This window comes from Chrysemys picta, chromosome 4, assembly GCF_011386835.1.
Source record: "Chrysemys picta bellii isolate R12L10 chromosome 4, ASM1138683v2, whole genome shotgun sequence".
In the NCBI taxonomy this organism is placed as follows: domain Eukaryota; kingdom Metazoa; phylum Chordata; order Testudines; family Emydidae; genus Chrysemys; species Chrysemys picta.
The window spans coordinates 92,740,465-92,767,487 of record NC_088794.1 but is presented as its reverse complement, the minus strand read 5'-3'; the positions used below and the strand labels follow the sequence as shown (position 1 = coordinate 92,767,487).

The following is a 27,023-nucleotide window of genomic DNA, read 5'->3' as shown; positions in this document are numbered from 1 at the left end:
GTTATACCATATCAGCTGAAGAGAATTAAAAAATTGTTCTAAAAAGCGTTGGGCATCTGTGTGTTCTTAGGAACTAAATGATTTCAATCCTCTCAAGATGCAGCAACAGGTATAATTCTCCCAAAAGACTATGTTAGCATCCAGAGAGGCAACTGTCAGTTAAGATCACAGCTTAGAACTTGTGTGAACAACTTGCTCCTAGTAGAGAAGCAGCAACAAAAAGTGTCAGGAAGTGTGCACTCAACTTCTCCCTCCTAATAACAGTACTATGTCACTGTTTAACCCTTTGTTAACTACACAACACTTAGGTACAAATTTTCAGCAGGGTTCCATTAATGCACCCACAAAATGTGCAGATGCATTAATTTGCTTGTGCAAAAATCCACATTTTTGCATGAAAAATAGGTAATAATTCAGTTAATGAAATGTTTTACTTGTGGAATTGGATGGCTTATGCCTACAAAATGATAAGTGCACAACATCTGCAGATTCATTAATGAAGTCCTTTGCTTGGGAGGGATGGTGGAATGGAAAACGTAAAGAAAGAAAGATTCAAGGGACACAAGATCTCCACCTGTACCGAAGTAAAGGCTCTAGAGGGCCCTCAATCATAAGTAAGAGCTCCTATATATCTCATTTTAATATGTGGAATATTAAGGGAGTTCTGTGAACAGATGTGTAAGGTCCTCAGAAACAGCTGGAGTAAGGAAATACCACAGAGACAGACAGAGGGCTGCTTGGAACAATTCAGCCTTATAAAAACCACTGGAGGGCAAGGGAGAAACACATCAGACTACATGAGTGATGAAAAAATTCAGAACATGGAAATCCACTTGGGTGATAAAAGGTTGGGGGATTTCAAGAAAAATGGAGTGAGGAATGCTAGAAAGGTTTAAGATAGAATCATCCAACTACTGGGTAAAAGAGAGACTTGCTGTCCTTCCCCATTTCGCTGTTAAACAGTACCAATACTCACTCCTCAGGGCTACAGATAAAAGAGCAGAACCTCTGGTATGTAATGAAGGAGAATGGAAGTTCCCTAATTAAGCTTCTCTTCTTCCATCTCTTTCATTTTTTTTTCATTTTCTGCTGCCTTTCAGTGATAAAGTAAATGATGCTTGTCCATTTATATAATATTATAGAGCCTAAAACTTTCATTTGTAATACTTCTGTTTTGACTGTAAAAGAGACAGATTAATTTAGAAGTTAATAGAAGGAGGACAGAAGGAGAAATAAAACTTTTCCTGTTTGACATCAGTTTTTAGTCTTGCAAAATGATATAATTCCTTGGGGAAGTACACAAATGTATACAAATTATGCAATTCCTTGCAAGTATTCTTGGCTCCTCTACAAATGACCCTCCTAGTTTCCAAGCACAGGCTGTCGAAACTGCCCCTATTCATCTGGGCACTGTACCAGAGTTCCTCCTCTGGTACCACACACTAGTAGAAGTTCACAAAATTATTCCGGAAGTTGCCATTCCTGTTGCTATATTGTTTGGCTGGGTGCTACACTGCTGAGCCACCACCATCCAAAGCCGTGATACTGGGAAGTCACTGGCTGAAAGCGCTGTCTCCTAAAGAGTCAATTTAGCAGAGATGGGAACTAGAGGCAGGAGCAACATGAGAATTTAAAAATTGTAAGAGGCGGGGATTGCCGAGGGGAGGAAAACAAAAATAATTAAGGGGATAGAGAAATGAAAAGAGGAGAGCTGGAGAGGAAGTTAGATGGGAATAATATTAAAGTTAAAAAAAGGGAAGAGGGAAAGAGGAATGGACACAGAAGGGAAATAATGGAAAATAATTTTGACAGCCAGGTTCGTTCTATTCTATCTTGTTATTTGTATCAGACACGTTATCGTAGTACCTGACTCAACGAATTCTCCATTTCTACCTCTCCATGTCTTATCTATCATTGGAAATGCATGAATGGCTTTTGGCATGTGCATGCAATCCTTATGCATCATATATTGTTATACTACTGTGATTTCAGGTTCCTTTCCAGTGACAAAAATAGTGAAGGAGGAGGGGAAAGTTTCATATTTCATTTCATACATATGAATTTGATCACCTGGCCTTTCTTTTTGTTGCTTATATCCACTATAACCCTCTCTTCAATTCTCTCTCTTTCCAATACATGGATATCCTCAGCTTTAGGAATAAAAACATGTCAGGTACCTGAATTGCTGCTTAATGCCTCAAAGTATCTCTCAGGAGACCTAAGCATCTGTAGGTTGAGACTCTATCCCTGAGCACATCACTCTTGAAACTCAATTGGTCTGACTTTTTTTAAAGCATGGCTGTTATAAATCATTTTGAAATATAATGTATATCTAAAAAGAAAATGAGAATACATGTTAATATACGTAAGTGGGAACAGAATATAACATAAGACATTTTAATACCATCAGTATAAGAGCACAGGACGGTATAAAGTTAAGAGAATTCTAATATGTAGAGTATTGACTCTGATGTTTCTAATGGTTCTGATGTTACTAATGGATATGCAGTAGAAACCTGCTAATCCAATAAAAAAATTGCCACTTTGTCACCTCTCAGCAAAGACTGAATAGCAGAAACTGTAGAGAAACTTCATATTGATTAGATTTAATTATTTTGAGTAAATATACTGTAGGAAAAATACTAGTGCATTATGAGGTGTTCCCATAAACCAGTAAACTAAACTAAAAATAAAGGAGCAAAGTAACATTTTGTGATTTAATTATTAATGGTCTCCATTGTTTTCATTCACTTATCTTACTAGATGGCAAAAGTCACAGTGAGTCTTGCAGTTACCAGTACAAATTAGTGAGGTAACTCTTTGCCCCAGGAGGTGGCTGAGCACAATCAGGTATTGCTTGGCAGGGACAGACGTGCTCAATCGCCAGATCCAGAGTGACAGTGCTACCTTTTGACACTCCCAAATGTATATTCAGACTAGTGATGGCCCCGAGCCACAAAGTTCAGATCAGAATATGAGCTTTACCAAAGTTTGTGATGTGGTTAGATCTGGGATTTTGGTTTAGATCCCTCATTAATTCATATATAGTGTTAATGAACAAGACTCCCTGCATGAATATGCATTAAAATGCATAGTCAGTCGTCTTCAGAGATGGAGAGAAGAGCTTCCAGATGTGCGCACTCTGCCCAATCACACACTGGACTGTGGGAATTATTAGTATACATTTATTAACCTTAATTTGGGAAGATTATATGTATTTTATGACTTTTAAAACCAAACTTTGTACTTTGGGATAATTTAAGCATTATACCCAGATATGTAGAAACCCTTAACCTGTGTATTAGATCATTTTAACATTAGCTTTGATAAAAAAAAATCAGTTTATTCTGTTTCATAAATTCATTGACTTTTGAGTGCAGAAGGGATCACTAGTCTGACCTCCTGTATGACACAGGTCAAAGAATTTTATCCAGTAATTCCTCCAAAAAGCTCATCTTTTATGATTGAGTTACAACATTATTTAAGAAAGACATCCATTCTTGATTTGAAGACTTCAGGTGAGGGATAATCCACCACGTCCTTTGGTACATTGGTCTGTATCTGATACAGCCTCTCTTAGGGATAGATTATAACCTAACCTTGCAGTTAGATGAACTCTATGACTTCTGGGTCTCCTCCCACTCTAACATCTATGATCCTACGAAACAGAAGCAAATGGTCATTGTCCCAATTTCCAAGTGACATATTTGGTGACCTAGTGTGGTGCAGAGGGAGAACATGGCTGCCTTAAGTATAGGAATGGGTGTTATGTACTGCTTACTGTTTTTATTCCATATTTTACAGACTATAATCCCAATGCAGTTTGAGACACGCATGACTTGTGGACTAGTCAAAGGACATGCCTATTCAGTTACTGCAATTGAAGAGGTATGTATGGATTTATTCTTTCCTACAGCTAGGAAGAAGCTGTTGTTTAGGACAGCCAAGCAATATGTCAAAACAGGGAGAAAATAAAAGTTATGAGTTTTTGTAAACAAAATAAACATTAAAATTATACAAGTTTTCTTGAAAAGGAAGAGTTAGAAACCCATTGGGATCTTGGCTGGGAGGTGGGGGAAGGAAAGTGTAGATAATGCACAGCAAGTTTAAACCAAGGGATATTGGCGCAAAGAGAACTCCAGTGTGCCCCCAGCCATGCTGCCTGTGCTGGGAGTGTGTCAGATCACTGGAGGGGTAGGAGACCTCTAAGGAATACATAAGTGCTGCAGGAAGTGAGCATGAGTGATTCAACAGGGAGTACATTTCCCTCTGAGCCCATACGAGACTAATTAATTTATTCAATCGTGTTTTCTTTTTCAACAAGACATCATTTAAAGCGGGAAAAATAAAGCTAGTGCGGCTAAGGAACCCCTGGGGACAGGTGGAATGGAAAGGAGCCTGGAGTGACAAGTAGGTGAAAAGCAAACCTAGGAGTCTGTAGGGTGGGGTTAAAAAAGTCATTCCACTTTAAACGCATTGTGCTTGTTCTGTGATTGCATCCTAAGACTAAAATGAGGTATATGCAGTGTCTGTGCTCTAGTACTGACACCTGTACTTGGAATATGAACACATCTATTTTTCTGGAGGCTGCACTGAGTGCTTAGCTGGGGGATTACTTTAGGCAAGACAGGATTTTAAGAAAATACGAAATCTACTAGGGAAGGGGAATCTTGATGACAGGGAGAGAGGAAAGAGCATGGCTTAATAGTTCAGCCAAGAGCTTCTCCTGTTGCAGACATAGACAAGACTGTGACCTGGAATGGGAGGTAATCTTCTAATGCACTCATGGGCAACGGGCATCCCAGGTGAGGAGAGGCTAAGCCTCCCCAAACAGCCAGGCATAGCCCCGCCCACACTCCGCCCCGAGGCCGCTTTCTGCTTCCCGCTCTTCCCCCATGGCCCCAGCCCAGGCTGCTCCTCTTCCCCGAAGTGAGCTGTGGCCAGGGCTAGGGTGGGCCGGCCAGCGGCCTGGGACGGCTGGGGCCGGTGCTTGGGCTGCCCAGTGCTGGGGCCACCCACCTAGTGCTCTTGAGCTGGGGGCGCTGGGGAGGGCAGGTTGGGGCGGCCCAGGGCTGGGGTAGGGGGGCCAGCAGTCGCAGAGGGGGGCTTGGGGTTCTGGCTGGGGAAGGGGGACCCTCAGGCAGAAGTGGCGCGGGTGGGGGCTAGCCTCCCCGAATGGGCAGTTCATGTGCTGCCCATGAATGCACTGAATAGCAGGAGGAAAGGGGATCTGAGAGAGAGAGAGAGAGAGAGAGAGAGAGAGAGTGTGTGTGTGTGTGTGTGTGTGTGTGTGTGTGTGTGTGTGTGTGTGTGTGTGTGTGTGAAAGAAGAAATGAGATTTCTCACTGAGTTTTGCAAATAGGAGCCTCTGTAGCTCTTAAAATAGGACTGGAGTTTGCAACACTTTCCATCTCTGACCCAAACAGAATAACGACAGTACAGCAGATTGCTGAGTGCTATACGCATGAAATGGAAACTAAAACCTGAAGTGTGTGCGCACTTGCCTACCTGTGGGGGAGTGGTAAGGTGGTGTTTGTGGTAAAGTCAATAGCACACAATAAGAAAAGCGAATCAAACTTGTCTGTGGTATCAGCATTAATGGGAGTAGGAAGAGGGAAACTGACTAGGATGGTTGCAGATATAGTAACAAAAAAACCTGTCATTCATGGCTGTAACATGATTAAGGATTAGGACATTTTTGTGCCAGCTGTTGGCTTTGTACACCGTAGGGCTTATAATAAAGTATTAACAATTTCTTAAATAACTGTGTATTGCAAAGTACAAGAGATTCCTGTTTGTTCTTTTGCAGTTCAGATGAATGGAACTTAATTGACAAAGCAGAGAAAATCCGACTACAGTACAGAATTGAAGAGGATGGGGAGTTCTGGTGAGGATACACCTTCTTCCATCTCAGAAGTTGTGTTTTCCCTGAAGTTCTTCCGTGTCTATGCTTGACTGATTGGGTACACATGAGAGTTCCTAGAGATGCTAAAAAGAACTGTAGCTCCACGAGTTAAGGTTGCACAGACATTCTTGCTACCAGTGCTCTGATGAGCATGTGCAAACTGAGATTTTTCAAAGACTTACAATTTGGCCAAATGTGGGTGTTTTTTCCAAGGCACACCACTGACCCCAGCCTGACAAGCCTTTTCCCCTGCTGCCAAATTTCAAGTTCCAAAATAAAGAGGTGCTAGAGTTTCTAACTAAAAGGATGTCAGATTGTTGTTGTTTTTTTAAACATAGGCAAAACAACTTTTTTCCATAATCTCATTCTTGGAAACAGCTGAACCATTTTTGCCAAAATTTTCCAACTAAATTCAGCCTGAGGCATGGAAAACTTCAGCTTGAATGAATATAGTTTGGCAAAGTTATAAGCAACTGAAAACAGTCTTATAAATGGGAAGTGACAGGCAACCTTAACAATAGGTGATGCTACCAACTCTGCCCATAATTCAGAGACCACCAAAAAGAGTAAGATCTGCTTTTTATGACTTGGTTTTTCAAAATAGTGAGCACCCACAAACCCTACTGAAGTCAATGCAGGCACTGAGCATTTTTGAAAACCAGGACCTTAGGATATGTCTGTGCTTCAGCTGGAAGGTGTGATGCAGTGTAGGGTGGGTTTGGGAGATATGTCTACACTGCGGATAGGTTGATTCCCAGCACGGGTAGCCAGACTCACACCAGCTCAGCTCAAGCTAGTGCACTAAAAATATCAGTGTGGACATTGCAGCCCCTGAGGGCAAGCCTGCCCAACCTCCTGCCTCTAAGCTCAGGCAACTAGTCTGAGCCACCACCAGTGTCACAACATCCACACTGCTATTTTGAGCATGCTAGCTTGAGCTGACTTAGCACAAGCCTGACTACACGCACTGGGAATCACACACACACACACACACACCCCCAGCTGATCTGTAGACAGAAACTAAGGAGCAAACCTTCAGCCTAGTACCTTACCCAGCATAGCTATTTGGACACAGGATGGATTTGTGGAGGAATAAAGGGGAAGGAATCCTCCCCACCAGAACATTAATTGGCTACAGAATCATAACTGGCCACTACTGCTGACTTGATGCTGCAAGTGCCCCTAAATCTTCTCCTTCATTGGGCTGTCACGATAGGAAAATCTGAATGGCAAGAGATTCTCTGGAGTCACCACCACCTACACCCTGCATACGGACTGATAGGAAGCCATCTCCATTGCGCAATGGAACATGAATAAAGGGACAGGAATTGCCCCCACACTAAATTAACCTAAATAGGGAGACAATATTTTAGCTGCTTTTCAGCTTTGTTTTTCTATCCAATAAGCACCACAAACCTTTGACAGCAAGCAACAATAAATGTTATTTGCGGTGTGCGAGCACAGATTGAGATACCATGTTGTGATATGGTTTGTGACAAAAGGACATTTGGGTCTTCATATTGTAACAGTGCAATATAATGATTCTCCATCTTCATGCTGTGACACATCATCATTATATATTTATGCACCGTCAGTTAGCCTCCAAATTTCATCTCCTTATGACTGCAGTGACTCAGGAAACAAAGTTCTGACTACAGAGAAATGTCAGAGCAGCAGTAAATATCAAACAATAAGATCACAGAATGGTTTAATGCTATTTTATAATTAAGATGAGATCAGTCATTTAAATCTGTTTCTGTAGATAAACAAATGATTACCAAGATTTATGTACTGAGCAATATTTCCCTATATGAACCTAGTATGTTCTGGCCCAGAAAACCGTATCTGCTGTCCCCTACAATAATAAACTTAATTTCAGAGGGATTATTCTCTGTACTTCAGGATTATTGGCAGATAAAAGATACTGAAATAATCAGTATAAAATCTCTAGGGCAACCAATATCTCTGTGTCTCCTGCACCTCCAGAAGGCATTCACTAGAAGGCTACATCTATACCTGGAGCAGGAGGTGTGATTCGCAGCTTGAGCAGACATATTTGCACGAGCTCTCATCAAGCTAACATGCTAAAAATAGAAGTATAGCCACGGTAGCTCAGGCAGCGGCAAGCAGCAGCATGGGCAAGCTGCCTTGAGTATGTACCGATAAGGTCTGGAGGGGAGGGGATGTACTCAGGGCAGCTAGCCTGTGCCGCCAGTCGCTGCTGCCCATGCTACTGCAGCTACACTGCTATTTTTAGAGCATTAGCTCGAAGAGAGATAGCATGAGTATGCCTACTCAAGCTGGGAATCGTACCCCCCAGTTCCAAGTGTAGATGGAGCCTGTAGGTGACACAGAGGAGGCATATTCAAAGAGAATATCATGTGAGGAAAAACTGGGTAGCACAAATCTATTGTATCTTTAGAAGAAACAAAAATAAGTGATTGACTTTGTGTAGGTTTTTTTTTTTAATAAATCCAAGTAAATAAATAAATGGGAGGTGATGTCAAGCCACAAAATCCAGAAGCAGATCTGGATCTAGATTTCAAATGTCCCAAAGTTGTGGGCGTCCTAATCCAGTTTTTGGCTTGACTCATTTGCAAAATTTAATCCAAGTTTAGATTTCAAATACCCCAACAAATGAGAATGAGTAGGTAGAGACTTTTGATTCAGGCCCTTCTCTAATACAAAAGAGAAAGTGATATAATAGACAGACATCAGCATTAAGTTTCACAAAGTACCACACAGTCAGAAACTCAAACTAGACAACTGTATTTAAAAACAAACTGAATATTAAAACATTGAAGCATCCCTTAAATTTCAGGCAGGCTACAGAAGCACAACATTGCAGAGTGAAATCAAATCAAACCACAGCATTGGTGCTTTTATCACTTCCATAGCAGCTTTGTCTAGGAAATAAAATAATGTTCTCAGACTGGCTTGTTAGCAACAGAAAAATTATGTTGTTAAAATTGTCTGACCAGTTCTACTGTACAGTAAATTCTTGGAGTCTGTTTTTCCACATCACTTGTGTTTATCAGTCTAGGTCACCCTTAGATTTATAATGCAATTGACTACTTGAACTCATGCTTTTGATTCCTACACAGTCATACTGTCAATGTCCAAGCCAACCTGGTCATGCCCTTCCAGGAGTGGGACAAGAGGGGAAGGAAATTCAGTTGGATTTTCCATACACACAGCATTTTAGGACACCATAAATCTAATTAGTCTGCCCTTGTCAAACAGTGATCAGGGTGGAACCAGGAAGAAAAAGGACTGCTGAGTTTCCATATTAATAGGAATGACAGAGTGTCTATTATATGGACAATTTCAAAGTGGTGCACAAGGTGGGCACAGAAATTGACATGATCTTTAATCTTTATTAACTTAATTCCCTACATGTGGTTTTGTATGATTGAGATTTTGGGGTGGGGAAATTGGTTTTATGGGATCCATTTTCAATATGAACCCAGAATCCAAGTTTTCTTATCTGTCCAGTCCTATTCTTTGGATACCCATTATTTTCTCCTTTCCCCCTCCCTGCTTCTCTAGGATGTCATTTGACGATTTCATGAGGTACTTCACAAAGCTGGAGATCTGTAACCTCACACCTGATACTCTGGAGTCTGATAAGCTCCAAACTTGGACTGTTTCAGTCAATGAAGGACGTTGGGTGAGAGGCTGCTCCGGAGGAGGTTGTCGCAATTATCCAGGTGAATAAAATATCTTCTAGTAGAACCAAACTCCCTTGGCCTCTGATTGTGTCAGATTGCACAGGCTATGCAGAATCATGCAGCAGCCTAATCAGCACTTGATGTAGGAAAAAAATCCAGATTCTGCAAAAATGGTGTTGATTTGGTAGTTGGCACATTCCTGAGTCTGTAGTGAGGTAACACCACAGTATGGTGTTAAGAAACACTGTACTCCAGGAAGTACCATTTTACCAAAAGAGATGTAAACCCAAAAGGCCCTAACTATTTTTTGTTGTTCAAATATTCCATAGCACCTGTTGTGAGAGAACAGATGTTAACTTCCGTGTGCTTGCCTAATTTCATTGTAGATATCTACATTCTCCCAACTTCAGTTTCCTCAGGAGTTTCAGTGAGATATATATCCTTCTTCATTTTCAGTCCTCAGTTGTTGTACACATTTGCAATGTTGCTATAAAACAACTGCAGCATTTCACATAGGGGTAGCTGCATCTCACTGTTGGCTGAAGTTATAGAGATATGGTAGGGTTTCTAAATTAGTGGTGGTTTCAGTTTTACAATGTGAAGCTTGTAAATCAGCAAGGGCTTAAGGATGCAAAATTCTCTAAATACTATAAATGCAAGATACTCTTATTTGCCTTGCAGATTGTTTGTTGGGAAGGAGTGGATGTTCTGGAATAGGGCAGTGCCAATCTTCACTAGAATGTGAAATGAGCCATTAAATCAATTATTTTCTGAGCCAGCAAAGGTAACAACAGGGAGTAGAATGGATACTTTGGCTTATCTGGCAGAAGTTCCTCTTTGCATGGAAATGGAGAAAAAACAGAAAGAGTACACCAGATTCTTCTTTTGTTAGCTCATCTTACTGCAAGTCTAGGCTTCCCAACCACAAGTTAAGCAAGACACATACTGGAGAGGTGAGGAGTCTTAGCAATTAGGTTTTGGCATTCCAAAAAAATTTCTAATGTAAAGCCATAATGTACTAAGATAAATAAGACTTGATGACTGGGGTGTCTGTAATACTTCTTACTGGAAACAGGGGTCTTCTTTCAAACAGGTTGGGAAGCCCTGCTCTATGGAATACAGTAGAATGGCTACTACACAAGGTAAACGAAACTGTGCACCATCAGTAACAGCACTAATATCAGTGACTATATAAAATATGAATATAGCCCCATAAAGGAGTCACATGGTGAAGAGTCACTTGTTGTATAGGCCAGCTTCCATCCTTGGTTGCAGAAATCAACTTCTGCACAAGGAACGTGTAAAAAAGGTGATTAACTCCATTTTTGACCTGTCTACCAAGAACTGCAAACCAGGAGTGAATATAGGAGATAAATAGAAGATAAAACAGGTTCTTTAAGAAGATACTCCAGTGAGTATCATCTTAAAGGACTGAAGTTATATATTAATTTGGGGGGGGTGGCATCTGGGGTTTTGCAGATACATTTTGGACCAATCCGCAGTATCGCTTGGAGCTCCTGGAGGAGGACGATGATCCTGAAGATAATGAGGTTGTCTGCAGCTTCCTGGTTGCACTGATGCAGAAAAACAGGAGAAAAGAGCGCAAACTCGGAGCCAACCTCCTCACTATTGGCTTTGCCATTTATGAGGTACCACTACTGCCCAGATGCTGTTCATTGCAGCAGTGCCACATAGTTCAGCTGATCCCAAATTGCAGCCCAACAGTACAAATCCTCCATGGACAGTAGCTAATTTTATAATGTAGCCTAGCTTACATGAACTGTAGATTTTGCCTTTAAACACAAAGATTTTCAAGGGTTCCAGCAAGAAGTTGATTTCCACTACTTTAAAAAAAATATCCCTGTGGTAAGCATGCGTATCCTATCTTCAGCAGAGAAGATGCAAGAAAACAGGAATAAAGTATTATCTTAGGCCTGGTCCCCACTAAGCCCCCACTTCGGACTAAGGTACGCAAATAACGTAGCTGAATTCGAAGTACCTTTGTCCGAACTTACCGCGGGTCCAGACGCGGCAGGAAGGCTCCCCCGTCGATGCCGCGTACTCCTCTCGGCGAGCTGGAGTACCGGTGTCGACAGCGAGCACTTCTGGGATCGATCCGGGATCGATTTATCGCGTCTTAACCAGACGCGATAAATCGATCCCAGAACATCGATTGCCTGCCGCCGGACCCTCCGGTAAGTGAAGACGTATCCTAATAGTTACTTGTAGGTCTGTTATGACAGGCCTTTCATGGTAAAGATTGGTCTAAAACCAAACCAGAAATTGTATCAGTAATGCCTATCAGTAAATGGGACTAAGCGGTCTCATAACAGTACTGAAAGAATGAGGAGTGGCAGCTTTTACTATTCAGTGGCTGGAGAGAGAATGTGGTACCTGAAAGAAATTCTTCTAGAGTGGATGGAACTAAGAGAGTAGGGAAATTCAGGTCTCTGTATTCATTTAGTCCATATTAATTTACAGATAAGGATTTGCCCTGTGTCATGTTATCTAGAAAGATCCCTTTCCAATCCCTATTCCCGACTTCCCCACATTGCTCCTCAGTAGCATCCCAAACTTCTCTTTGGTCAGGGGATTTACGCCTATCAGAATCAAATACTGCATCGCCATTGGCAGTGCCCTGTAATGGTGATGAGAATCACTGATAGGATGAGGTGAGATAAATAGAAGTACATGACCTGATTTTCAAAGGTATTGAGCAATTTCACTTCCTGTTGACTGTAATAGGAAATGGTGTTGTTCAGCACCTCCCAAAGCCATGTTTTAGTGTTAATCTTGATTTACTTTGCAGGGGACCCAAGAGGGTTTGAAGGGAGGTTGGGTTTTTTTTACGTAAAGGAGTGAGGTTGGTTAGAATGTTTATGTGATTTGAGGAATTTATAATTGATTGCAGTGTGCCTAGAAACTAGAACAAACACTTTTTATCTGTTCTTCTAAAGCTAGCTAAGTGCACTCCCCCTGCATCCCTAACAGTTGCCCTGCTTTGTTTCTCTCTAAGGTGCCGAAAGAGGTATGAGCTGAATGGAAGAAGAATTGACATCTTGGTGTAAAGTTCTCAGATAACATAACTTTTGTGCCGTCGGCGTAAGCCGGCTGGGCTTGTTTTCAGTGGTTTAGCACAAGTGACAGTCTTACCCTTTGAGTATCAATTAGCGACATTGTGAGTTCACATCTTCTCTTCTTATTTCTCATTTTATATTCTTTCCTTTCCCCTTTCCTCAATATTCATCTGTTAAGTATGGATCCCATTCATGTCTTTTACAGTCTGGTACCATGGACCACAGCTAGCAATGACAGCCATCATCTGGCTATTGTGTTCCATGCAGCTAAACCCTATAAAACCTGCAGACTGCTTTCTTTACCTCCTAAAAATATGCCAGGTTCCTGTGTATTCTGCAGCATGGAGCTTGCTATAGAGTTGCAGAATTCACTCCTTGCTGCAGAATAATCTTCTGGAATATAGGGCTATGTCTACATTAGACATTAGCTTTCATTAAAAAAACCCAAAAAAACAGTATGTTCCCAGCCATTACAATTGCAAATAAACCTGAGCCTTCAGATAGCACCAAGGGAGGTGTGAACTGCCCATCTTGATGGTGTGTTAACTGTGAAATTTCAGGATCACCTTTTGAATATTGTCATTGCTGATTGTTTTACAGCTGATCATTTCAGCAAAAAACAGCTAGCAAATGTGCTTAGCTCAGAATCCCAAACCATCTCTCAATCTCTTCCCAAAAGCCCTACTGTCCCTACCAACCTACTAAATCTTCCACCTTTCCCCCATCAATTATGATGCAATTATGCCTTGCCAATAACAAAAAAAAATCTGTAGCACATTGAAAAACTGAGACACTACATAGAGAAAGGTAAACTGGATGTAAAATCAGAATATTTAATATGAGCATACTGTACTTATAGAGTCAGACTTTAAGGCGAGAAAGGACCATCATCTAGTCTGACCTCCTGCACACTGCAGGCCACAGAACCTCATCGACCCACTCCTGTAATAGATCCCTAACCTCAAGCTCAGTTACTGAAGTCCTCAAATCATGATTTAAAGACTTCATATTACAGAGAATCCACCATTTTTACTGATTGCATTATTTTCATAGTTAATTACATTGGGGTTACCATATTTAACAAATAAAAAAAGAGGACCCTCCACGGGGCCCTGGCCCTGCCCATTTCCCACCCCCAGCCCCGCCCCAACTCCACCCCAACTCCGCCCCCTCCTCCCTCCCACTCCCAGCCACGCGAAAAGGGCTGCCCGAGCGCTACCGGCTTCACGGTTTGCCGGGCAGCCTCCAGACCCTGCGCCCCCAGCTGGGGGCGCAGGGTCTGGAGGCTGCCCGGCAAACCGTGAAGCCGGTAGCGCTTGGGCTTCAGGCAGCCCCTATGCCTCCGGACCCTGCACCCCCGGCCGGGCACTTCCCCTCCCGGGCTCCGGCGGCGCAGGGTCCGGAGGCATGGGGGCTGCCCAAAGCCCGTAGCGCGCGGCTCTTAAACAGAGCCGAAGAGTCAGGGGAGGAGCAGAGCCGCCGCGGCCGGAGGCTCTGCTCCTCCCCTGACTCTTCGGCTCTGTTTAAGAGCCGAGCTGCCCGAGCGCTACCAGCTTCGGGCAGCCCCCATGCCTCCGGACCCTGCACCGCCGGAGCCCGGGAGGGGAAGTGCCCAGCCAGCGACTGGGGTCCGGAGGCAAGGGGGCTGCCTGAAGCCCATAGCGCTCGGGCAGCTCAGCTCTTAAACAGAGCCGAAGAGTCAGGGGAGGAGCAGAGCAGCTGCGGGAGGGGAAGTGCCCAGCCGGCATTTTCCCAGACATGTTCGGCTTTTTGGCAATTCCCCCCGGATGGGGGTTTGATTGCCGAAAAGCCGGACATGTCCGGGAAAAACCGGATGTATGGTAACCCTAATTACATTAACAATTGAAGTTTTTATTTATCTGGTGCAGAATTTCCATTTTGCCCACCAGGCTGCTACAGAAGCTAGGTGGTTTTGCATCTTCCATCATGCCCACCACCAAGAGCAGTGTCTTAATTTTATATTATGTGTAACGTAATCAGCCTAGTTTATTACAAATATATCTATCTATATTTATCTTGTTAACTGGGCTGTTAAACCTTGCCTCCTCCATTCTAAATCCCATCATGTTTTATTGTTTTGCCATCCTGATACTTGCTGATGAGGGAAGAGTCATTCAGCAAGTTCAACTCAAAGTACAGGCTATATTAGCCTGCAGCCTTGCAGGGATACTGGAAGTAACAGAGCATTGTTACAGTGCCCACAACCCTGGAGGTAGACTCTGCAAGCAGCATTAGTAAAGAGAAACGGATCTCTCACTTGGAGACTGAAAACAGCAGGGGACAAACACTGACCCTGTAAAACAGCCAGACTCTTTTGGATCTGATCTCTTTATCAGCACAATAGTATTGCTAAATTCTACCCACAACTAGCTTAATTTTGCAAGAGTTATTGGAAATTTAATTCTCAAAGATGATTTGAGAATTCTCTTTTAATTCAAATTAGATTTTAAATTGAATTTAGTGCTAGTAAAAGACACCCATCTGACAGCCCTGGACAATGAAATCTTCAGTTTATCCAGAGAACATATATGGCAGTGGCAGTGCACCAATGACCCTTATCAGCATGCTTCAACCCTTTCTGGAGGGACAATCCATAGAGGTTAAGAGGGTAGTTTATTCTCCAGGCTCATTCAGTCCTGGCCTCTGTGCTGATAAATCCAAGAAGTTAACAGTTAGTGCCATTTGTGACTGTGGCTTCTGTGATGTGGATACCATCATCTTAGCAACACAAATGAGACCACCAACTCATTTCAGGTAGGCCATACAGCAGCCATCAAATGCTAACAACTTCCAGTTAGAGGGACCTAGTTGGTGACTTAAGGTAAAACGGCCTATATCTATTACCAGCCTCCTGAGCCATCAAGCCTCCTGTACCTTGTATTTCAAAGAAAAGTTTTAATTTCACAGGCATTTTCTGCCAAGGTGATGTGTTGTCTGTGTTGGATCTGCCTGTGAGCTATGTAAGATCTTGCTGAAGATGGGATGTTTGATTCTTTTGTTTACAGATGCATGGTAACAAGCAGCACTTACAAAAGGATTTTTTCCTTTACAATGCCTCCAAAGCTAGAAGTAAGTCATATATAAACATGCGAGAAATCTCTGAACGCTTCCGGCTGCCTCCCAACGAGTATGTCATCGTCCCATCGACATATGAACCTCACCAGGAGGGAGAGTTCATCCTGAGGGTCTTCTCAGAAAAAAGAAGTCTTTCAGAGTAAGTTCAAGGGCCAGTTATTTGACTCTAAAGAAGAGGATGAACCACATGGCCCCCCATTCCCCCACAAACATACATACTCCCTTGTGCGCGCACACACACACACACACACACACAGGGGTCTTCTCTATTTAGGTTTCTAGGTCTTTTATGAAAAAGAAACAGTTTCTTATGCCTTGGAAGAAGAATAGTTTTTGCCTGCCTGCATTTGTGAGCTAGATCTAACTTTGGCTATCAGGGAAACATCATGGAATTAAGCAATTATTTCTTTTCTGTCGTTCATCCCTCACTCCCCAGATAGGTTATACTCCCTGGGTGGTCCTGTCTTCCTCCAAAGAGGAGTAAACTTGGTAACTGGTTTCACTTTGCTCAGAGCTAATTAGCTTGTTTTGTTTTCCCAAGCTGACAAAACTCACTGGCAGTGCCAAGCTCAGATTTAGCAGGATGCATGCCAAGCCATCGCACACTCTCATAGACAGTATTTGGGTACACAGCTCAGTTTGTTAACAGAGAGCTGTGTCTAGGCTTTGTCACTATAGAAGGAGAAGCCAATTCAAATCATAACTCAAGTTCTCATTTCAAAGTTCAAGTGGCTCTCTCCAAACCAGCTACAGAAACAAACCGTGTAGGAGGATGGCCCTTTTCTTCTTTTTTTTTTTCCCCCAAAACAATTTTTCCTCTTTCTAGGGAAGTTGAAAACAAGATAGAAGCAGAACGTCCTTCCGTAAGTATTGTGACAAAATTCCTCCTCTATCTTGGTGGGTCCTGCACTTATTGGCGGATTTTCTTGCCTCAGAGATTCACCATGTGGGTTGGGGAACAGCCCAAAGACCTTCCCCTCTGGAAGAACCCACAGTCCAGGTCAATTGGGAGGTTTGGGGGGAACCCGGGCCCACTCTCTACTCCGGGTTCCAGCCCAGGGCCCTGTGGACTGCAGCTGTCTATAGTGCCTCCTGTAACAGCTGTATGACAGCTACAACTCCCTGGGCTACTTCCCCATGGCCTCCTCTAAACACCTTCCTTATTCTCACCACAGGACCTTCCTCCTGGTGTCTGATAACGCTTGTGCTCCTCAGTCCTCCAGCAACACACCCACACCCACACCCACACCCTCTCAGCTCCTTGCACCTCTTGCTCCCAGCTCCTCACACTCACACCACGAACTGAAGTGCCCTGATTAGCCTGCCTTAATTGATTCTAGAAGCTTCTTCTTAATTGGCTCCAGGTGTCCTAATTAGCCTGCCTGCCTTAACTGGTTCTAGCAGGTTCCTGATTACTCTAGTGCAGCCCCTGCTCTGGTCACTCAGGGAACAGAAAACTACTCATCCAGTGACCAGTATATTTTCCCTCTACCACACTCCTGTACCCCACTGGTCTGGGTCTGTCACAGTATATTTTGCTTTCAGTTTATTACATGCAATGTTTTACTGTCTGATGTCATACAAACAGTATACTGGGTCACTACCCCTGGTTCCTTCTGTGTGTGAAAGTAGGAAAGAGTGTCACAGCTAAGAAAATAAGTAACAAGAGGCCAAGGACAGGCACCTCATGCTCCCATTAACTCTAATTGAGCAGCTATCTTATCATTTAGCTCTACAGTCCACCTGTGGAACTCATTGCCACAGGACACTGTGAAGGCCAAAAGTACAACTGGGTTCAAAAAAGAACTAGATAAGTTAATGGAGGATAGATCCAACACTGGCTATTAGCCAAGATGGTCAGGGACATAACACCATGCTTGGGTGCCCCTAAACCTCTGGCTGCCAGAAGCTGGGACTGGACGACAGAGGATGGATCACTCAATAACTGCTCTGTTTTTGTTCGTTCCCTATGAAGCATCTGGCACTGGCTGGTGTCAGAGACAGGATACTGGGTTAGATGGACCATTGGTCTGACCCAGTATAGCCATTCTTATGTTTTATGTATGGTGGCCTTATGATATGGACAGACCACATCATATGACATAAGACTTCATACCAGACCTGAAACCTACTTTCAGTAATGGGAGGCTAGTGCTTTAGGCACTAACCAGCCCCGGAAATTTCGCCATTACATCTGTCCTCACCAACTTCATTTTGCTGTGTGACTGAATGTACAATAAAGGCCTTGCAGAAAACCTCTTAATCTTTGAACTGAGAATGCTAGTTTACTGTAGAAAGTCTAGATTGTGCTGTAGGGTATTTAGTGTGAAAGTGACTTCTTGTCTGATAAAATCAGAACAATACTTCTTTGTGGCTCCTTTTGAATAGGTGTGTGATGATAAATACCAGTATTCTGCAAACGTCTCCAAACGGTAGCAGTGATTTTAATGAATATCAATTACACCTACAAACTGTTAACTCTTTTATTTGGGCTAGCTGCAACATGTTCAGAAGGGGGAAGACAAGGACTGATATAATAAAATGGAAGGAATGGTGGGTACTCAGTTCACCTCAGGCAAAACATAATTTAATTGACCCTTGCCCACCACTATGTCGACCCTTTCATTTTCTGTAATGTTAAATGAACACTTTCAAGACTGGTAGGCTTAAAATAGACCCACCATCTGGATATTGGTGTGTGGACACGGGTGTATCAATCTCCGGTACCCTGCTTACTGTAAAGAGTGGAACACTTAGAGCTGAGGTGAAGGTTTCTCAATTCGGGCAGGGCAGTGAGATGAACCCACTGGTCTGATCTCGTATGGCAATTCCTACCTTCCTATATTTGACTCCATGGAGCTCAGATGTATGAATGTAGCTAAATGGCAAAAATAAACAAGAGAGAGCAAGAATGACATTGCACAGTATAACTTTATACAATTTGTATTAAATCTACAACTATGTTTACTAAATATCGCTTTTTTTTTGGTTCAGAAAAAGAAAAAAGGCAAGGTGGGTCTCTGTTTCAATAGACCTGAAAAGTGCTGGACTTGAGTAGGGTAACGAGCATGCAGCTATATTAAAGTGGTGCTGCCGTAAACAGTACTCTTGTTAAATGCCTGATGATATCACAGAAGCTTGAGTTTTTTGCCAATGTCAGAGTGCGTTATCTGCAATATGAGAATTTATTGGTGTTAGAGCTAGTTTTCTGCAGCTTTCTGCAATTACACTCTACCATAGGCAGTGATGGCTTTGTCTTCCTATTGTATAGCTAATAAGAGCTTTGCAGGATAGTGTACTCGGCTCACACAGAGAAGCTGGCACCTCTGAAACTTTCCATCCCTATAGCCTGATCCAGATGCTGATCACCCAGGACTCCCATTGTTTTCAGTGGCAGTTGAAGGTGTCCAGCAGCTCATGGAATTGGGTCTTGTTTCTGACCTGTTACCCTACCATGCCACGAACCCTCTCCTTCACTCCCAGCTCCACTCCCTTCTCCACCCTTATCTCCCTTTCCAACACAACACAACCCTGCTCCAGACAAATGTCCTAGTATCCACGTTCTACTGTCAAATGCTGCCACTCTTCCTGCCACAAATTCCTGCTCCCCAAACTCCCACCAGCTGTCTAACCCAGCTGCCATCCTCCTTCTCTAGTAAGCTATGGGTTTCTCCCGCCCATCCCTTACAACACACTTTGCTACAAAGTATCCTCTACCTTGAAATTAGGTAGTGATGTGAGGATTATGCCATTTTTCCATTTGGGGGATGCAAAAATAAACCCCATTGAAACAAGTTATAAGAATTAATTCGGTAAACTCCTGTTTGGACTGTTATTTGCAAATTACCATTTACATCCTAGTCCATAAAACATCCAAAATCAGGTGAGCACGTAAAAAATATATGGCATGTCTGGCAAGGGCAGAGCAATCTTTTCTGTCTTTGAAAACATTAAAGAAAAGCAAAGAAAGCAATTGCACTCTGCGCCTGAATGCCTCACAAGTCAGTACTGGGAAGGGATCAAACACATGCACTGTACAAAGTTAAAACGTTTCCATACTAACAACTCAGCTCATTTTCTGCATGAGAATTACTGTAGTGCAGGTGGCCTTTATTGCTATTGCAGTGCTGCCACCCTTTCTGTGTGAGGGCTATTAAAGTTAGGGTGACCAGACAGCAAGTGTGAAAAATCAGGATGGGGGAGATGTGGGGGTGAGGGGGGGTAATAGGTGCCTATATAAGACAAAGCCCCAAATATCAGGACTGTCCTTATAAAATCGGGACATCTGGTCACACTAATTAAAGTACAACAAAGAACCTGGCAGGCCTCTTTTTTGCTCCTAAAATCGGGGAGTGTTTACTGCATAAATGGCTTTCCTGTACAAGGAGAACTAATACCTATTTTTGCACAAGAAGTATTAACAGCATCAGTATCACTTTTTAGCATGATGAGAACAGTAACTTCAGAGCCACCTTTGGTGCAGTCTCAGCTGTGCCCTTTCTGTGATGGGAGCTGTTGCAGCATGAGCATGGTCACAGAATGGATTTTCTCAAACACTTTGTCCTCCTCTATTATGTAACTTCCACTCCTCTTCTCTTCCCTTTGCCCTCTTCCTCCTCTCTCTAGCCAATCATCTTTGTTTCTGACAGAGCAAACAGCAATAAGGAGTTGAAAGTTGATGAAGCATCTGGCAAGGAGAAGAAAAAAACGAGCAGAGATGAGAAAAAGAAAAGCGATGAGGTTTCTGTACCAGTTGGCATGAAGAAAATGGAGCTTGGTCTGGCTAGCATGGGGAAGTGGCTGGGTGGGGTCAAGGAAACTGAGAATTATGAGATGAGGAAAGCCCTTTTAAAGCTGATAATTTTGTCTGATTTAGAAATTTCAGAGCAAAAAGGTGGGTGAGTAATATCTTTTGTTGGACCTTCTGCTGTGAGAGACAGTTAGGTAAATAAAATATATTACCTCATCCACCTGGTCTCTCTAATATCCTGGGACTAGCACAGCTACAACTACACTGCATTAGAACTTTCAGTCAAGTAGGTGGATATATTGAATTTGAGAGGGAAGAGATCGTCCCTTCAATGATTTTATGCCTATGTTGGAGAGAGTGATTAGTTTCATAGGAAACATGTTGAACTTTTGTGAACTAGACCAGGGTAGTCAATTATTTTTTTGTCAAGGTCCAATTTCTTGGTCAAGGTATAGTCAAGGTCCAGACTCCAGAGAAACATTTTTCACACTGCAATAACAATAATAATGATAATGAATACATAAAAAGATGTCATGGTCCATTCAAAAGTGTCTGGTGGTCTGGATTTGGCCCACAGTTTGTCTATTGACTATCCTGATCTAGACTGTGCAAGATGACACCTTTACAATTAGAAAAGTAATTCAGTCAATTGCTGATCAATCTCCCTGTAACAGCACCTGTTGTATAGGCAGTGTGTAGCAAATCAACTCATGTAGACTTCAAGAAGCTCCTATTGATTACCATGGCCTGTCAACAGCACAATTTCTACTGTGATTGTGTCAGCATTGTATTTTATAATGCAGTAGTGCTCTAACACCATTATAAATTGTGCAGAGGGGATCAAATTGTGTTATAATCATGATACAGCCCTGTAAAGACCTGACCTTTCTCCAATATGATTTATATGTAGTTGGTGCTAGCACAGTCTGAACAGACTTGCTGCTAGCAAGGTCTGAGTATAGTTTTCCTGCCCCCTGTTTTCAAGGATTGTTTTCCTGAAAAGTGTGCTAGCCAAACTATTCTCTAGCATCCCTCTGAGTAGCCTGTACCCTTGATTCTCTTGCATGGTTACATAATAGTTTAAAATTCTCTTCACAATGGTCACAAAAAAGCATGCTAGATGCTGCTACTAATAACCATATTTAAATAGTTGTTGGAAGGAGAACGTCAATCATAGGCTCTGGGTCCTGTCTATGCTGTAGCAATTACTATGATGGTGGGGACCCAATTACAATACAGTTGTTTTCTGACATATATGAAGTTACACTGTAGACGTGAAAACACTGTTTTAAACTGTATCTCCGAATCATCCTACAGCCTTGGACTTGACAGGGTTCCAGTATAGTTCATGAACATAATACAACACAGTTTAGTTCTAGCTATACCACAGGACTACACTATCTGTTAGCTAAGTTGGGGGGTTACCAAGTTGCAATCTGGTCACCCAAACCTGCAGTTTTTACAGCGTGGTTAGGTTCTAAATTGGGCTGTTTCTAAAAATAACCCCAGTATAAATATTTATTAAAAAGTTCAAAGAAATGTTAAAATAAAATCTATATTTTATTTTCCTCTGACTTATTTTTCCCCTTTCCAGCACTAATGTATTAGTAGGATTTTGTGTACTGAAAAAGTGAATCCCACCCAGGCTGTCCTGGGGACAGGTGGGAAAAGATTGAGTAGAACCAGTTATACGTGTATTTCCTTTTCCTTTCTCTGGCTGTTAGAGAAAGAAACCTTGGAGAATGCAGAGTTTACCCCTAGAGAATTACTCAAATTTCAGTCTCCATAAAGCATTAGAGAAGCAAAGCACCTAAGCAACAATGCTCAGGCACTGAACCAAAGTCGGGGTTGTTCAGAGTCAGGGTTTTGGTTTCTCTGCATGGAAAATGGGGCTGTTTTGCTGTGGGATTTTCAGAGAATGCCTGTGGCTGAAAGGTAGCCATATACTATCTTTCTTTTGTTTTTAACTACCACAAGGAAAGTCGCATTTTAATATGTAATTAGCATTATTCAAAAGTAGGCAAAATTATATCTAAAATGTGGAGCTTTCTTTTTAAGGACATGTGAGTAATTTTCCCTTAGTAATACTCAGACTTGTTTGCACGTTCAAGAAAAAGAGGGAGTCCATCAAATAGAGAGGCTGCCTTATGGGCTATTCTGCTTGGGGGAAAAGGCTGCTGCAGGCAATCTACAATCTATGCATCTGAACATCGCTGCAATTCCTCTAGTCAGTAGATAGGTAAAGGGGCATTGTCATTACCAGAACTTGTCAAAGTAAAGTGTACTTGACCCAAGAGCAGATCTCCCCACAACGGTGCATGCTCCATGCCTGCCAATGGGGGGAGGAGAGGGAGTGTGGGCAGCAAGTTTCAGCAGATGTTACTGAGCATGCTCAGTCTGTGGGAGCATGCTCAGTACAATCCACGCAGCAAATGTGGGGGAGGCATGCATGTTGCCTCTGCTCCAAATATCTCCTTTATAGGAGATTAAATCAAATATTTGAAGATAAACAGCAAGGAGTGAGAGTAATTGTTCAAAGGGATAAACAAGAGCAATGGGATAAAGTTAAGCAAGTAAAACTACATGATGGTTATTAAGAAACATTTTTAAATATTTTGAAATCTACTAGTCATTAGAAAAATTTCTAACAGCCCTCTTAAACTGTGGAATAGTCTCCTGAGAGGAAGGCCTGTCACTTGACATGCTTCAAACTAGACTGGACAAAGTACTACAAAATGTGTTGTTGAAACAAACTACTTGCTTCTGGTGAATGGATTGAATGGCTGGTAGATATTGTTTTATCTGTAACGTATGTGATATTAGCACAACTTTCTTCAGAAGGCCTTACAGAAAAGTGGTACATCCTGTCAGCTCTGCAAAGGCTATCAGGAAAATGTAACAAACACTATAACAGTTCCTTGCTGTAGGGCATTCTGCTCTCCAGAGCAGTTCCCAAAGGAATGATCCTGAAATAGGAAAAGTTCTACTCTGTTGGGGAGGGAAAAGAGAGTTGAAATGTTATTCCAAATTCATTAAGGATTTTCAGACAGTCACAAGTGAGTGATTGATCCAACCCTGGAGATCCCCTTCTCTCTCCCAAAGGCCCTCACACCAGCCCATCAACATTTATATTTGTGTCTTTGCAGCCCACTCCAACAAATGCTGACAAGGATAGTGAAGAAGAGAAGCAGTTCAGGAATATATTCCAGCAGATTGCTGGAGATGTGAGTACACAGTCCAAGTCTCTACCTTTCACAACAGACTAACCTTGAGAGCAGTTAAATCAACAGCCATTCCAAAGAGGATGGAGCTCGGCTGTTCTCAGTGGTGGCAGATGACAGAACAAGGAGCAATGGTCTCAAGTTGCAGTGGGGGAGGTTTAGGTTGGATATTAGGAAACACTATTTCACTAGGAGGGTGGTGAAGCACTGGAATGGGTTACCTAGGGAGGTGGTGGAATCTCCATCCTTAGAGGTTTTTAAGGCCCAGCTTGACAAAGCCCTGGCTGGGATGATTTAGTTAGAGTTGGTCCTGCTTTGAGCAGGTGGTTGGACTAGATGACCTCTGGAAGTCTCTTCCAATCCTAATATTCTGTGATTCCATGCAGAATCGAAACACACTTGAAACTCTCTCTGATCTCCTGAAAGGTCTCAAGCCAAGCAAATCACAGTACAGTAATACACTGAAGCCCTGAGGCCTAAATGTAGTTTTGGAACCATATCTTATCAGTGTTTAGTCTTTTTGCCAAATAAGAGGGAGTTTTATTTAAAGCTGGCTTTGTGCTTCATTGCTAGTATGTGGAGTTTCTTGACCGACTTCACTTACATGTATAAACAGGCTAAAAATAAAATATTCCTCAGTAGATGCTTAATTGTGGAAATTAAAAATGGAAACAGATCAACAACTGCAGTGCTTGGTGGCCTGGTAATAGGATAGAAAACCTTTTACCTTTAGATCAGGTGTGACCCATGGTGTTTTTGACATGAATTTACTGGCTGTTCATCTAATGACTGTTCAATAGCCTGTATGAAATGAGTTGTTGGTTCCCAGAGGACAGGGGACCACTTAATTAGCATTGTTTGTCACCTGGTTCCATGTTTCAGCAGTGAGGTGACGGTTTGAATGGGCACAGAATAAACTGCACTCTCTTTCACCCCTATAGACAGGTCTCTCCGGAGCGGAGCTATGGAAAAGAAACTTTCACTGCCACTTCTGATTCTGTATCTGTTCTGTAGCTAGAGAATCAGTCTCTGTACAGAACCAGAATGAAACTGACTTTAAAAGTTCAGAAAAATGAAATCATATATTTCTGCTTGACAGAAAAATAACACTGGGAAGCCAGAAGTTCTAGAACTTGCAGGGGAAGCTGATTGTGGCCTGAGTAATTTTAAATAATATATTTTTTTCCACTACAAGTTTACACTTATTCCTCTAGTACTGTTTTTTAAACAGTTAAAGAATGACAAGCAGGAATGTAGGAGCGAACGAAGGAGAGTTAGAGACAAGACAAAAAACAAAAAAGAGAATGCCTACATTTGTGTACATGCACACACACATACCCACAACCTATCCCAGCATTAAGGTGGGTCCCCTGGGTTTTACAAGGTTTGAACTCAGTATAACTCAAGGATAGAGTGGTTCTAGACCATTAACATGACCCCATCTAAACTAGCTGGCAAAGCATCCTTCCAGCAAACCACATTTAAATAGTTCTTGTTGGAAGGATGTCAGCAGTTTCCCTGGCCAATGTACAGAGTGCTAATGGCCCTGATGGTTCTTTCGTGCACTGATTTACACCAGCGTAACGTCACTGACTTCCATGGAGTTACTTCTGATTTTAGACGTATAAAAGTAAAAAGACAATCAGGCGCAATGAGTTGTTTTCCTGTTAGTTTAACTCTCCATGAATAGCTCAGATCTGTACAGTCCACTAAGGAACACACTGCACAACTTGGACGATCCCCGGATTTTGGGCCAGCTGTGAGGCTGATCCAGTCCCCTACTTAAGAAATGCTTTAATTTGGATCCCCAGGGTGCAAGCAAGCCTTGATAGCTGTGCTCCCATGCCAACAGGTGGATGTGCAGGGTGGCACAGCAGTTGATAAGGCAGCTCATCTCTAGTGCAGGGGGATCCTTTAAATTGCCCTTTAATCTTTTAATCTTCCTATGGCCAGCTACACCAGCTTTTTATTAATTATTATTATTTTACCAGTGATATGAGCAACAGTCCAGCCAAAGATTTGGGTCAGTATTTGTACTGTGTATGAACTGGGACTTCTTTCTCTGCTGCCAGCATATTGCAGCACCTAAAAATCACCAAGAAAAAAAAACTTAGCATTATTAAGAAAGCCATGCTCTGCAACCCTTTCTGCTCCATACTGAATGTTATAATTTGTGGCATTCTCCGCACCTTTCTGTCCAGGACATGGAGATCAGTGCTGACGAACTCAGAAGTGTTCTGAATAACGTTCTAAAAAAACGTGAGTTTGAGCTTTTTTCTACCTCCTCATCAGTCTTTGAATATTATTGAGCAAGGAACTCTCTAGCTGTGACATTGCCTGTAGTGTCATCTTCACACTGTTGCCCTCTTGATGTCAGTTATGGCTTAAGGTTTAAGAACTTCCTAGTATCACTGTAGTGGGATTCCCAGTTGGGACTCCAGCAGGCTGAACTTGCTCACAGCAGTGTCCTTTCCATTTAGTCTAGGACTGAGTTCTCACATCACTGCTGTTTGTTCAAGGACTAAAGAAAGTGAGATTCACTCAAAGCACTGTGTGGGGTAATCTAGCTTATGTGAGGTGAAGAAAGTTCAGCCAGAATTTGGAACAGTAATAGCCCTGAGTACCGGTCAGTTTCTCTGTCGCACATTTTTTGGAAGGTGTCAGAGATAGATTTAGGGTTTGTACTTTGAATGGAGTCACATCAGATAGGAAGAGATACTTGCTGACTTGTAAAGTTTCTTCATTTGGGATTATTTCTTTCAGACAAAGACCTGAAGACAGAAGGGTTTGCGCTGGAGTCCTGCCGCAGCATGATTGCCTTAATGGACGTATCCTTCTCAAATCATAGATGATTATTTGATATTCTAGATTTCTTGCACAACTGGCTGTAGAACCACCTGAAATACAGCTTTGTAAATTAGGGAATATAACCGTGCCTTTGTGAGACACGAATGAGAATACCAAATTCAGGAGAAACTGAATCTGCAGAAATAGGGCAGATACACCCCCAGACTGGCAGTTATTCTCCCTTAAGATATACCAAACCAGCAACAAAAGTAAACTTCTGTTTCACCACACTAGCTAACAAGAAGTCAGAAAAGCTGTTTCCTTAGGCATTCCAGTCCTTATATCACCACCGAAAACACTAGGCTTAAAGATGAGTGGTTCTTTAAAACCCATTTAATCAAATAAAAGGGTTCTTCTGATCCCAAAGAATCAGCCACATACCCAGGTCAAGATATAACTCATATCTGACCCCAAAATCGTGCTGTTGCTAATCCTTTAGTATCTAAAGTCTGAAGG

The 27,023-nt window shown here is 42.3% G+C and overlaps 1 protein-coding gene across 4 annotated transcripts in view; it reads left to right on the top strand.

Moving 5' to 3' along the window:
* CAPN3 (calpain 3) overlaps positions 1-27,023 on the top strand; it is a 69,774-nt gene that overhangs the window by 21,373 nt on the left and 21,378 nt on the right. For 2 of the 4 annotated variants that reach the window (XM_065595350.1, XM_065595348.1), the window contains exons 7-19: positions 3,805-3,888; positions 4,325-4,410; positions 5,810-5,887; positions 9,455-9,615; positions 11,056-11,225; positions 12,593-12,604; positions 15,680-15,888; positions 16,576-16,612; positions 18,744-18,761; positions 20,376-20,489; positions 23,646-23,723; positions 25,922-25,979; positions 26,484-26,548. In XM_065595350.1, the coding sequence (XP_065451422.1) occupies positions 3,805-3,888; positions 4,325-4,410; positions 5,810-5,887; positions 9,455-9,615; positions 11,056-11,225; positions 12,593-12,604; positions 15,680-15,888; positions 16,576-16,612; positions 18,744-18,761; positions 20,376-20,489; positions 23,646-23,723; positions 25,922-25,979; positions 26,484-26,548 (1,170 nt within the window). The other 2 variants (XM_065595349.1, XM_065595351.1) reach the window with 2 other exon arrangements.